Source organism: Oryzias melastigma, linkage group LG14 (assembly GCF_002922805.2).
Source record: "Oryzias melastigma strain HK-1 linkage group LG14, ASM292280v2, whole genome shotgun sequence".
Taxonomy (NCBI): Eukaryota; Metazoa; Chordata; class Actinopteri; order Beloniformes; family Adrianichthyidae; genus Oryzias; species Oryzias melastigma.
Genome location: NC_050525.1, coordinates 2,471,770 through 2,485,265, shown reverse-complemented (window position 1 = coordinate 2,485,265; position 13,496 = coordinate 2,471,770). Strand labels below are relative to the sequence as shown.

The 13,496-nt window shown below is 42.8% G+C and overlaps 1 protein-coding gene across 1 annotated transcript in view; it reads left to right on the top strand.

The window, feature by feature from the left end:
- LOC112139132 (vacuole membrane protein 1) overlaps positions 1-12,952 on the top strand; it is a gene marked incomplete at its 3' end in the record, with an annotated part of 21,793 nt that extends 8,841 nt beyond the window's left edge. Inside the window, 3 exon segments of the mRNA XM_024261835.2 lie at positions 5,848-5,986; positions 11,718-11,808; positions 12,842-12,952. Coding sequence (XP_024117603.1) covers positions 5,848-5,986; positions 11,718-11,808; positions 12,842-12,952 — 341 coding nt within the window.
- Positions 12,953-13,496: the final 544 nt, after the last annotated feature.

Below are 13,496 nucleotides of genomic sequence, written 5' to 3'. Positions count from 1 at the left end.
CCGCTGCCACGTTACAGTCTGATCAGATGCACGTGAGAAGCGTGTTCAGCGGTATTTAAAATAAATTACCATCCTAACAAGTGAACAGGTGGATCTTTTTTCTGTTTGAAAATACGACCAGGTCCTTTCAAGTTTGTCTCGCGCTCCTCAGACAGAAACTTTGGTTGGTGATTTTATGGAGGAGCTGTACCATTCCGTATGATACGCAACTTATAATTTATAAGCTACAATCAAAACAGTGAAAAAAAGAAAAACGAACGTTAAACAAACAAAAAAGTCCAAACACATAACCTCAGAGTGAAATCTATTTCTACAGAGTAAATCCTCATCTAAAAATGTCGACAGCATGCTCCTCTTGTTGTTTTAAACTGCTGCACCGGTACATTCCATTGAGGAAAACAACAGTAGGACAATGATTGGTACATTGTTGAATAGTAAAGTAGGTGTTAAAAGGTCTTCGCGGACCCATTGATGAAGTCTGCTCCCATTGGCTACCCGTCATCTGTCAATCAAACCCCCCTGACGTTCAACGTCAGACCCACAAACGCTTATTGAGCCATCTGATTGGTCAATTTATAACTCTAATAACTTGTGATAATGGAAAAAAATCTTAAAAAAAATTAGGATTAGAAAAAAGAAGTTAATCAGAAAGCAGCAGAGGAAGAATGATTATTCTGACATATAAAATGACTGAGAAATAACTGTCTGTTTCTCAATGGAAGTCAATGGGACTTTGGCCTTTTTGCAACCCAGTGGTACTTCCTATATGGAACACGGAAGGAGGGGGGTTTGCTCAGTCCAGTTCTTATATACAGTCTATGGTCTGAAAAGCAGAAAAGCAGCTTTTAAATTGGTCAGACTAAAAATGAGATGTATGGATTTACACTTATCATGGATCACAGACCAACAAAGTCAGGAGCAGAAGAAGGGAGAGCCATCAGAGAGAGGTGAGGGGGGAGTCACTGCTCAACAATGATGGGACAAACTACAAACCACTATCTTGTTCTGCTTATTTGGGACTGAGGTTTAAACTTTTTGGAGGAACAAATCTCTGACAGATCTGTTGAATTACTCCAGTGGGGGACAGCACCAAACTGAACGAATAGCAATCAGCAGCAAAACTCTGACTTTAACATTTGATCATTTGATTTATTATATACATAAACTTAGAGGATTTGATCAAGGTCACATTTTTTTCAAGAATCAGCTGTAAAATCCACTAAATATAGGGGCGGCTGTGGTGCAGTGGTAGGGCGGTCGACTCCTGATCAGAAGTGAGCGGGTTCGATTCCCGCCTTGCCCACCCATGTGTTGAAGTGAACCCCCAAATTGCCTCTGGTGGGGGGTTGGCGCCAGTGTTTGGCAGCAGAGCCGCCACCAGAGTGTGAATGGGTGAATGGGTCTGTGAGTGTGAAGCACTTTGGGCCCTCGAAGGAGGGTAGAAAGCGCTAAACAAGTATACACCATTTACCATTTTAAATATATTCCATAAAAATCATATGAGACCAAAACAACAACAAAAAGGGATCATTTCTACTAAAACTTAGTGTTTCTCCTGTTTGTGTACATTTCATGACACAAAAAGTAAGACTTTTTGAAATGTAATTCTATATTAAAGTCTTGTATTTGGTTGACTCTTTAACCCAATATAACCATTCTTATCCTATTTGATACACACATTTCTGAGATCATAATCCAAACTGTCCTTGATGACAACTTTGTCCCTCTTCCAACCTGTAGTTCATCATCATTCCACTAGGAGCAGTAGATAGGGATTTTCTGATCATTTCATATGGTGGCCCTGAATGGAAGCGTTTGACTCATTATTCAAAATAAAAATCAATACTGGAAATAAATGAAAAAGCAATCCTCCAAACGGCTTTTCCATTTTTTTCATCATCACCGCTCATTCTGTGACATAATTAAAGTGGCAAAACCAATGAAGACTGCTTTTTTGTTTTCACAAAAAGTGTCTCATAAATCAGTTTGACTTAGCAGTTCCAAAGGGCGCACCATGATGACGTCAGGGCTCCTCCTCCTCTGCTTTTGGTTTGTCCCATTGGGAAAACATGACTTGAAAGACATGCCGTTCTCTTTGATTTATATAGAGAAAAAACTGAAAAAAGGAAGGAAGAGGACTGCATGGAGTATGTACATTATGATTCTAAATAAAAAGTACTGTAACTGGTAACTAGTCATCTCTCCATCTGTCTGGATCCGGCCATTAGATTTCATCCACATCACAGACTGTCTTCACTGACAAGACACTGCTGGAGGAATCCCCTTGTGAGACAAATCCACTCCTGCACAGACCCAGCTTCAGTGTGACTGAGACTGACTCGGGACACCCCTGGCCAAGACCTACATCACCGAAAAACACTCTACTGGCTTCAGGAAGGGGGAGCATGGATGAAGGTGTAAGACTTCAAATTCAGGGTGCTCATGGAACCAGTTCTGGACCACAGCAGCCCAATGGAATGAACCATTGTTCCAAACAACAATGTACCACACCTGCTCCTTTTGATTGAATTCTGTGACAGTCTTGTATCAACAAATTCAAGCCAGAGATTTGCATTGTAGGGTCCCAGAATTGCATGGTGGGGGAGGACCCAATCCCAATACCCCCTCACTGCCCTGGCACACTGGTGGATGCCCTGTGTCCAATAACATTTCTACCTCTTCCTCTTGTTTTTGGAAGGTTAAATCCAGCCTCATCCATATATAATAATTCATGTTCATCCATAAGATTCTCTGAAACACAATAAACGACAATGTATAATTCAATATCTGATACAGTTTTTTTGTACCTGAAATTTTGAGCATTGAACATCACCAACAAAACATACCTGCACATAGTTACAGAGACATTTCACTCTGAGTTTCTATCAAATGGTAACCGTTATAATTGCTTCATGCTCATATGATTTTTCTTGGGAAGTCGACTCAGTGTTGAAAGAGAGACATGCTGGATGTTACTGAAAATAATACCGTCGTTCATAACCACTACTCTTTCCCACACCTTCATTGTATGGCTCATCAGCTTTATTCCTCTGTAGTTACCACAACTCTGCACATCTCCCTTATTCTTAAAAATGGGCACCATCACACTTCTCCTCCATTCCTCAGGCATCTTCTCACCACCTAAGATCCTGTTGAACAACCCGGTCAAAAACTCCACTGCCATCTCTCCTAGACACTTCCATACCTCCACAGGTATATCATCAGGACCAAGAGCCTTTCCACTCTTCATCCTCTTCAAAGCCCCTCTCACTTCACCTTTACTAATCTTTCTTACTTCCTGCTCCACAACCGTCACCTCTTCTACTCTTTGTTCTCTCTCATTCTCTTCTTTCATCAACTCTTCAAAGTATTCTTTCCATCTTTCCATTACTCCACTGACACCTGTCACCACATTACCATTCCTATCCTTGACCCCCCTAACCTGCTGCATGTCCTTCCCATCTCGATCTCTATGCCTTGCTAATCTGTACAGGTCAGTCTCTCCCTCCTTACTACCCAACCTAGCGTACAAGTCATCATAAGCTCTTTGTTTGGCCTTTGACGCCTCTACTTTGACCTTACGCTGCATCTCCCTGTACTCCTGTCTACTCTCCTCAGTCCTCTCAGTGTCCCACTTCTTCTTAGCTAGTCTCTTACTCCAAATACACTCCAACTTCAACTGTTTCTTAAAAGTCATGCAACAATCTACTCTCTTTCCTGATGACACACCAAGTACACTCCTACCTGTCTCCCTGATCACATTAGCTGTAGTTATCCAGTCATCTGGGAGTACCTCCTGACCACCCAGAGCCTGTTTCAACTGTTTCTTAAAAGTCATGCAACAATCTTCTTTTTTCAGCTTCCACCAGTTTGTCCTCTTCTCTGCCTTTGCCCTCTCTTTCTTCATCTTCTTCACCACCAGAGTCATTCTACACACCACCATCCTGTGCTGTCTGGAAACACTCTCACCAACCACTACTTTACAGTCACTGATCTCCTTCAGATTACACCGTCTACACAAGATGTAGTCTATCTGTGTGCTTCTACCTCCACTCTTATAGGTCACTCTATGTTCCTGTCTCTTCTCAAAGAATGTATTCACTATCGCCATTTCCATCTTTTTTGCAAAATCAACCACCATCTGTCCTTCTACATTCCTCTCCTGGATACCAAACCTGCCCATCACCTCCTCATCACCTCGGTTTCCTGCACCAACATGACCATTGAAATCTGCACCAATGACAACTCTCTCATTTCCAGGGATGCTCATCATCACTTCATCAAGATCCAACCAGAACTTCTCCTTCTCTTCCAGCTCACATCCTACCTGTGGGGCATACCCACTAACAACATTGAACATGACACCCTCCATTTCTATCTTCAGACTCATCACTCTATCTGACACTCTTTTTACCTCCACAACACTCCTAACAAACTCCTCCTTTAGGATAACTCCTACTCCATTTCTCTTCCCATCTCCACCATGATAGAACAACTTGAACCCTGCTCCTAAACTTCTAGCCTTGCTACCTTTCCACCTGGTCTCCTGGACACACAGTATGTCTACCTTTCTCCTCTGCATCATGTCCACTAACTCTCTACCCTTTCCTGTCATAGTTCCAACATTCAAAGTCCCAACTCTCAGTCCAACACTAGTGACTTTCCTCTTCTCTCTCTCCCTACGAACCCGCCTTCCTCCTCTCCTTCTTCCACCAACAGTAGTCCAATTTCCACCGGCACCCTGTCGGTGAACAGCACCGATGGCGGTCGTTGTTAACCCGGGCCTCGACCGATCTGGTATGGATTTCGTAGGTCTGATTTGTGTATTTGATTTGGCAAGATTTTACGTCGGATGTCCTTCCTGACACAACCCTCTGTATTTATCCGGGCTTGGGACCGGCACAATGAGACCCTGGCTTGGGCCCCCTCGTGGCTACATTATCTATTTTCTCAATGAAATGTTCAAATTACTGATGCAACAGTACTCCTGCCGGGATTTGGTAGAATGTTTTTGTCCAGCTTCCATCAGTGTCACTCCATGATTGATTAGAGTTGCACAGATCTCTTGAATCAAATTTGGTCTTCGTCTTCTGTCTGAGTTCCATCAACTCTTCAACTGCTTCTCTACCTCCTCCTCTACCTGGACCTCCTCTTCTATTTCCTCTGTCTGTACATGGGCCTCCTCCTACACCTCTTTCTCCTATTTTTTTCCCATCTTCATCTCCTTTGAGCCCCTCCTCTTGTTCTCTCTCTTCTTCTTGCTCCTTTTCTTTTTGTTGAACACAGGTGAAATCACCTGATGTCTTTCTATAGCCCACCTTAATGCTGCATTTTTAAATCAGCACCTGTGTTTCCACACTAACGAGCACAAATGTGAGGAAGAAGCATCACAATCCTTATAAACATGTCAAAATGTGTGTAGAGTTTCACAAATTACTATGTTTTACAAAAAGGGTGAAGCAGATGTGTATAATGTTGTGCAGATCTGTGGAGTTGATTTGATCATTGAAAATAGAATTTTGTAAACTGTGTGTAATATGTATTTTAGTGTGTAAACAATTCTAATGTTGTTTTGAGGAAAAAATGTAACAAATCCCACAACATGCTGTCTATTTCTCATTAAAACAAAGATATTTCAGGGGTTTTTTGTGGACTTCATCAAAGGGTTTAAAACCAACTTGATTCCAAAAACCTTGAATTTTGTGATGTGTTAATCTTTAAACTGTGTGAGGAACGCCTTATTCAATGGAAATATAAACCCTAAAACTGTACATTCATCCATAAGTGGAATAATGTTTCAGAAAACATCTCTTGGTGAACCTTCTCTCTGTGTGTTTGGATGGATAGATGTGGAATCTTCACTGGAGGAGATGAAGCAGAGAGACCGGGAGGAGCGGGAGGAGCTCTGGATGTGGAAGAAACCAGTTCTTACTCTGCGTTACTTCTTCTTGGAGCTGCTGGTCATCCTGAGAGGGTGGATGGGGAGGTGAGGATGAGCTTTGGATGAAAGCAAATGCCGCCTTTTGTCTGCAGAGTGGGACTCACCCACGCTCCAGCAGATATTTCCTCTGGTTTCTTGTGATCACAGTCAGACTGGCAAAGGTTTCAGAGATTCTGGTTCATTACAAAACTCTCAAATGACTCCATGCTTAAAAGAAAACAAATACAGGAAAAACAGTTTACATTTTTGAGGTGCTCTAAAGCTGACAGCTGCTAAACGGAGTTTAACAATACTGCAAATATTGCAAAAATGCTGAAAGACAGACACAAAACAGTGTTTTCGTACTTCTTTATACCCTCCCTGGTACAAAAAGACACAAGCAGCACCAGACAAAAGCTAACCTTGAATGTCTCAGTTTTATCATCTTTATAAACATTCACTCTCACTTTTCAGCCACGTGCCTCCAGCACCACTCAGGAGGAATCACACATTTTCTTCTCATCCATTTCTTAAGAAGGTCTCATATTTGTCATATGTGAAGATTAGAAAAAGTTCCTCCCACTTCACAAACACGTTCTCACCTCATCTATAAAGCAAGAGCAACTAACCAGACAATGTAAAGCCTTCCCTTTATAGCACATTCCACATTGCACAACGTGTGTTCAACGTGCATAATAATCTATGTTGACACCAAGAACCCAGAAGAAGGTCAGCGTGTTCTCTCAGGGGGAGCCTCTGTGGTTAAGTGTGTCAGGACAACGTGTTTACTCTCAAACTACAAGAGGATGTGGTGAGCCGCAAGCACCACGAGCAGCGTACTGACAGAGAGAACCAGCTCTTTACCCAACATCTGAAACACATGCAGCACCAGAGTACACGTGAGTACATTCAGACGACGAGCACTTTAGTTGATCAGTTGTTGGAGGATGGAAGATGTCTATTAAGAAAAATAAGAGTAAAACTGCATTTCTGAGTATTTCCATCCATCCATCTGTTTATCCATCCATCCATCATCCATCCATCTTGCGCTCATCTGGGACCGGGTCGCGGGGGCAGCAGTCTAAGCTAAGTTACCCAGACTTCCCTCTCCCCAGCCACTTCATCCAGCTTCTCTGGGTGTCCTGGGTCTTCCTCAGGATCTCTGCCCAGTGGGACATGTCCGGAACACCTCTCCAGGTGGGCGTCCAGGAGGCACCGGACCAGATGCTCGAGCCACCTCAACTGGTTCATCTGGATGTGAAGAAGCGGCTCTACTACGAGCTCTCTCCAGATGACCTAGCTTCTCACTCTTTCTGGGTCACGAGCAGACGTGTGTCTCCAGCTCTCCTCAACTCTTCGACTTTTAAAGTCTTTTAAAGTTGCTCATAAGTGACTTTAATCACCAAGCTATTGCAGCAACAACTACCGCAACGAGGAGAGTTGAACATGGCACTGAAGAAAAACTTTGAAGCCGATTTGATGGAGCTCAAAACCGCACTCGCGGATAGTCAAGGAAAACTTTCCACTGCTTTTCTGAATGATGCTAAGCTATCAGCTCTGCTGGAGCTTGATGCTAAGCTATCACCACTGCTACAACTCGTGGAAGATTTCCGTCAAGAAAAGACACGTAACAAACAACAAGATAATCGCCAAGATCTCCTGGAGAGAAGAATGCATGACATTGATCAACAGGCACGGATGAATAATGTGATTCTCACAGGACTTCAACTACAACCCCGGGTGCGGCCTGGTGCTACCAGCGCTAGCATGGATGCTAACGGAGCTGTGATGGATGCTAACCTGACCGTAGAGGATCAAGTTGGAGTATTTCTTGCGTCTAAAGGGATTTCCTTGGACCTAAATACTGTTGAGGTCTGTCATCCGCTTCCTCGGAGAAAGAATACGGATAAACCAGCGATCCTGATCAGGTTTGTGAATCATAAGCACAAGATAGCTCTGATGAAACAACACAAACACCTGAAGGGTTCTACGGTGCATCTTAATGAACATTTAAGCAAATATCATACTGATCTGGCTAAGCACGCGAGGCTCCTGCTCAAGAGGAAACAGATGGGATTACGGACATTTGAACCTTTAATTGAAGCAAAATGTGAAATGTGAACTCAACAAACTGCTGGATGTGAACTCTGACTCGAGTCTGAGCTGAAGAACTCGAGCACATTTCCCTTGAAATGAGACCTTCACAGTCTCTCAGTCATAACAACGAAGAACGATTACGTGGCCTTAAACCGCTCCTAAACTGTGATGTAGCATTGATTCTGCTCAAACTACTGATCTTTTTTTCTTTTCCACTTATTCCTTTTTGTATTATTACAATCATTCTTTGATAAATACAATCTGCACAAATGGTCTTTTTATTGAGAATATTTTTGAAACTTTTTGAGCATTAACAAATGAAGAGGATTCTTACTTATTACTTTTTGTATTATTACAATAATTCTTTGATGAATACAATCTTTTTAAATAAGACTATTTAGATTATTGTTACTGATTAGTATAAATGGTTTGTCTGTGGATCTTTTGAAAGTTGATTACATCAATGATATTAATGATTCTTCATAACCTGAATTTATTATCGTAGTGTATAAATATTTGATATTAAGTCCTGAACCGGATATTGATAATTTATGTAGAGAAAATTGTATGGTTGAGCAGGGGTGAGATTATATAAGTTCGCTTCCTTCCACTCCCTTTCAAGCGATCTAGATGTAGTTCAAGGTGATGTGTTTTTTTCATGTATTATTCCTGATTGCTTGAAATAAACCATTTTATTCATCCATTTATTAATTCATTCAAGGGAGCGCCCATCCAACCTCCGGAGGAAGTTCATTTCTGCCGCTTGTAGTCAGGATCTCGTTCTTTCGATCACGACCCAGAGCTCATGACTAGGGCTGGGAATTTCAGGGTTACTCACGATATGATGCAATTCACTATACATGGCTCATGATACCGATAGTATCTCGATATGCCAAACTTTGCTATAATCAACTTATTACCTTGGTAATCTATGATATATAACTATTTTAAAACATATATGTTTTTTTTATTTTCTTCAAAACCTTTTTTTAGAACAATTTAAAACATAGTATATTCATTCAACGCTCTATCCAACATTTAAATAAAATTATCCATAAAAACTATCATGTCTATACAATAATTACATACATTTTAAAGTAACTACAGTGATATACAAAGCTCCAATAAGAACTAAAGTGCAGAGTATATCAAATGGCCTTCTCACTTCAAAGAGCAATAAATGTGGAACTATAAATTAATAATGCTGCATTTTAATTTCATTTTATGTCAGATAATTTATTCTTATTGAGACACAATGGTAATGTTCAGCCTGTTAATATGATATCATCATTGTTTTTTACATATTCATTCCTCCTCCTTTTATTAAAATTTGCTGCACTCATATTTAATAATCAACACTTTAGTGACGTGCTCTACGTGTGTACCACTAGCACACACACCTGTTGGATCATTAATGCTGCTAAACGTCTGATTTGGATGATCAGACGCTGCACACCTCTCCGCTTGAATCTGATGTATTTTAGCGCGGTGCTTGGACAGGTTACTGCTGTAACCATGTTTCTGTTACATTAGAAACAGCGCGCTGTCTGCTTCTGCTTTAGAAAAATACCAGCTTGGAGCTGTTCGCTTGCGGCCGCTCTGCCATCCCATGTTTTCATGTGTTAGTGGACCAGGTGGTGAGAGAAGCCCCGCCCCTCCCCACTGCATGTGGAAAAGCAGCAGAGTGCACTGTACACCCGAAACTACTGTATGTTTTTGGGAATTTGGACTAAAAACGTATTGGTCTGGTAAACACTGCTGATGGTTTCATGACGGCATCCTTACATTTCATTATTTTGTCCCAACTTTACCCATGACCATAGGTGAGTACTGGAACAAAGATCGACCGGTAAACTGAGAGCTTTGCTTTCTGGCTCAGTTCTCTCTTCACCACAACGGACCGGTACAGCGACTGCATAACAGTTGACGTCGCTGCAATCCGCCTGTCGATCTCACACTCCGATCTTCCCTCACTCGTGAACAAGACCCCAAGATATTTAAACTCCTCCACCTGATGCAGGAGCACTCCATCCACAGAGAGAGGGCAAACTACCTTTCTCTGGTCCAGAACCATGGCCTCAGACTTAATGGATGCTGACCATCAACCCAGCCATTTCACACTCAGCTGCAAACCGCTCCAATACATGCTGGAGGTCCTGGCTCCATAAAACCAACAGAACAACATCATCTGCAAAGAGCAGAGATTAAATCCTGTGGTCCCCAAACCAGATTTTGGCATGTGTAAATTGTATTTAGTATTTTTTTGAGTTTCTCAATTTTTATACTTATGCACTAAATGTATTACATAAGTTACAAATCAATAGTGATGCACAAATCAAAAGTAAACATGCACAAAACAGAATTAGTCTATTTTCTCTCCATACTTGTCTGCATTGCTCCTTGCATTGGTGGTAGTGGTGAGAGGGTGTGTGTGGGGGAGTATGGGCGTGGTCAGACCAGCCTTCACGTAGCTTTTGTTCGTTCAGATTAACCAGCCTGCAGGCACTCACAAACCGTTCCAAACTCCGTTGTTCTGAGATAAAAAATGAAAAAATTGAGACAACTTTGTGAAAAGCTGTGACACTAAATTGTTCCTAATTGGAGACAAAAATGAGAATCAAAGTTTTTTGTTTCTCACCTGGAGCAGTGGGTCGGAGTGAAAGGGCTGGCATTTGAGTGGTTCAAATCGTACCTGAGTGAGAGAACCTTTCCTATAAGTCTTGGGGACCAAATATCCTCTTCTGTCCCCTCGACATGGGGTGTGCCTAAATGCTCAGTTTTTGGCCCTCTTTTATTCTCCCTGTACCTGTTACCACTTGGCTCTGTAATAAGAAAATATGATGTGTCCTTTCATTGCTGTGCAGACGACTGCCAGCTGTATGTACCTCTGAAAAAGAATAACTTGTCTGTTGAAACACTCCACAAATGCCTTATAGACTTAAAGTCCTGGATGAATCAAAACTTTTTAAGTCTTAATGACAACAAAACTGAGGTGATTGTTTTTGGCGACAGCTCTGGGTCCCTCACTGGTAGTCTTGGCCCTTTAAGTGAATAAGTGACACCTCATGTAGCAACTTTAGGTGTCAAGGTGGACTCTGAGCTGAGACTTGACAAACAAATTAATTTATTTGTGAAGTCGAGCTTCTTCCACCTAAGACAGCTGGCAGGGTGTATCTGCCGGCCTGGAGACCCATCAACGGTCCCAGGACATCAGGACTGAGGCTTTTTCAGACAGCGCCTCCTATCTACAGGGTGAAGCTTGTTTTATTGCTTTCTGCGGACTGTATGAGACACATGTGAGTAGTAAAAGTAAAAAAAAAAAAAAAAAAAAAAGATCAAAGTGCTGCAAAAACATGAACAAGAAAAGTCTGAAATAATTTCCTTTTCTTTGTGTGAAACAGAACATTAAAGTGTCTGGATCAGATCAGCTTATCGCTGCTTTCTGAAGGAGGTGGTGTCCTCTGTTTCTCACATCCATCATGTTCTCCAAGAGAAGAGTGACCCATTCTCAGTAGATGTCTTTCTTTTTTCCTGTATTCTGAAAACTGAAATCATCTTCTTTGACTTACACTTACTAATTTTTTGTCTTAATATTCCTCTTGTTTGTTCTCTTCCAGCACACTTTTCTTCTCCCACAGCACTCATTTCCTCTTCCTTTCGTATGCCTGCCCCTTCACATTCTGGTTCTCCTCTCCTTTAGGCTCTGGCAGCACAGACAGACGGCACTCGGCTTGCTGATCCTTCTCATCCTCCTCTTCATTGCCTACTGTATTGACGGAGCCCACCAGAAGGTGACAGCCCTGCAACTCAATTCAGATGGACGAGTAAATGCTGAAAATTTAAGCCTTTTTGGGGAAGATTTCTTACATTTAAGGATAGTTGTGTTATGGAACACTGAACGTGGTGATTTTGATGGTGTGGTTGTGGTTTGGGGATGATCCTGTTCCTAGCTTATTCCATTATATTTAATTGTTTCAAACCCCTCAACTACGTCTATTTGGGTGTTGAGATCAAGCAAAGTGGCTTAAATGTCACTGCTGTGTGAAGTGGTTATAACAGAGACTCGTGTGCCTAACACATAAACTTCATTCATTATCTATGTTTGCAGCTCTTTGTGTTTCCTGACTGGCTGATATTGTATTGGTTGTGTTTTGGAGTCTGCTGCCAGGATTTGCCTGTTATATAGGGAGGCCAGAGTTGTGTAATCACCTTTCAGTAAATGTGTAACAACTGCTCGTGGCGGGCTCCACACTTCCCAGCACCCTGGCAGGCAGGAAGGCAGGACGAACTGTTTTTGTTTTGCTGGGTTTCCTGGGAAATTGAGTCTTTATTTTAGGAACCCCCCCCCCCTGTTCCCGTAATCTGTACACTCAGTGATTCCTCCAGAAAACAACCTGCCCGCCCTGGGGAGGAGGTGTAAATGAAGTGATGGAGTGACAGCGGAGGGAGATGGATTGATACTTCTTGGCTCCCATCAGCTTCGCGAGTTGTGTAAGAGCTAGTTGCCACCAAAAAAAGAATAATGGGGCTTTTCTTCTCGAGAAGTGAACACTCCTACCCTTCGGATAGATCCCCTAACCTCAACAACAAGCTCCGACGCTGAGGCTTTCTCTTTCTCTCTTCCTCTGTTTCTCCAGCGCGCGCGCGCTTGCCCTCTTTCACCCTTTCAAGTGCCCAGCGCTCTGCACGCTTTCACTCTTTTACCTTCGCTCTCTCTCTCTCTCTCTCTCTCTCTCTCTGTAACCCCCCCGCGCGCGCTTCCCTCACGCTCAGTGCATGTGTCTCTGCCATGTGGTTGACCGTCCCTCTCTCTGGCCTATGCAGTATGTGCGCTACGTTGAGAAGAAGACTCTGTGGTGCGCGTACTGGGCTGGCCTGGGCATCCTGTCCTCCGTGGGTCTCGGCACCGGCTTGCACACCTTCCTGCTGTACCTGGTAAGGTTGAGTGTTCGTTTCTCTGTGGAACTCTGTCCTGTACTTGTCTCTGCGTGTTTTGGAGTCAGACAGTGAGTGATGGAGGTGCAGTGACGCAGGTCTTTAAAGGCGCTGTTGTTGATGCTGCTGCTGGTTGATCAAGGCTCCGGGGAAAACAGCAGCTTTTGCAGCTTCTTGGGCATTAGCACATGAGTTAGAACGTGTTTGCGCGCTCTGCAGAAGTAGGGTGGAGAGGAATAGCTGTCGTGGTAGACGCGCTGTTTTGACAGACAGACCTGGAACAATCGCACTCAGTGACCCCTCTGACTGAGTGCGCACGAGGATAAAAACCCTCCCTACCCCAATCGGAGTTCTTTCTTTGGTTCTTTTGCTCCCCTCACTCTCACTTTCTCAACAGTCCCTGTTCCCAACACTTGTTGTGTCTTTTCTGTGCGTCACGTTCTCGCTTTTACGCACAGCAAACCACGTCCTGTCCTCCTTGCGCACCTAGTTCCATGCCGCCTCTGCCACCACCCTCACCTCTGCCTCTTTCATTTAATTGGGT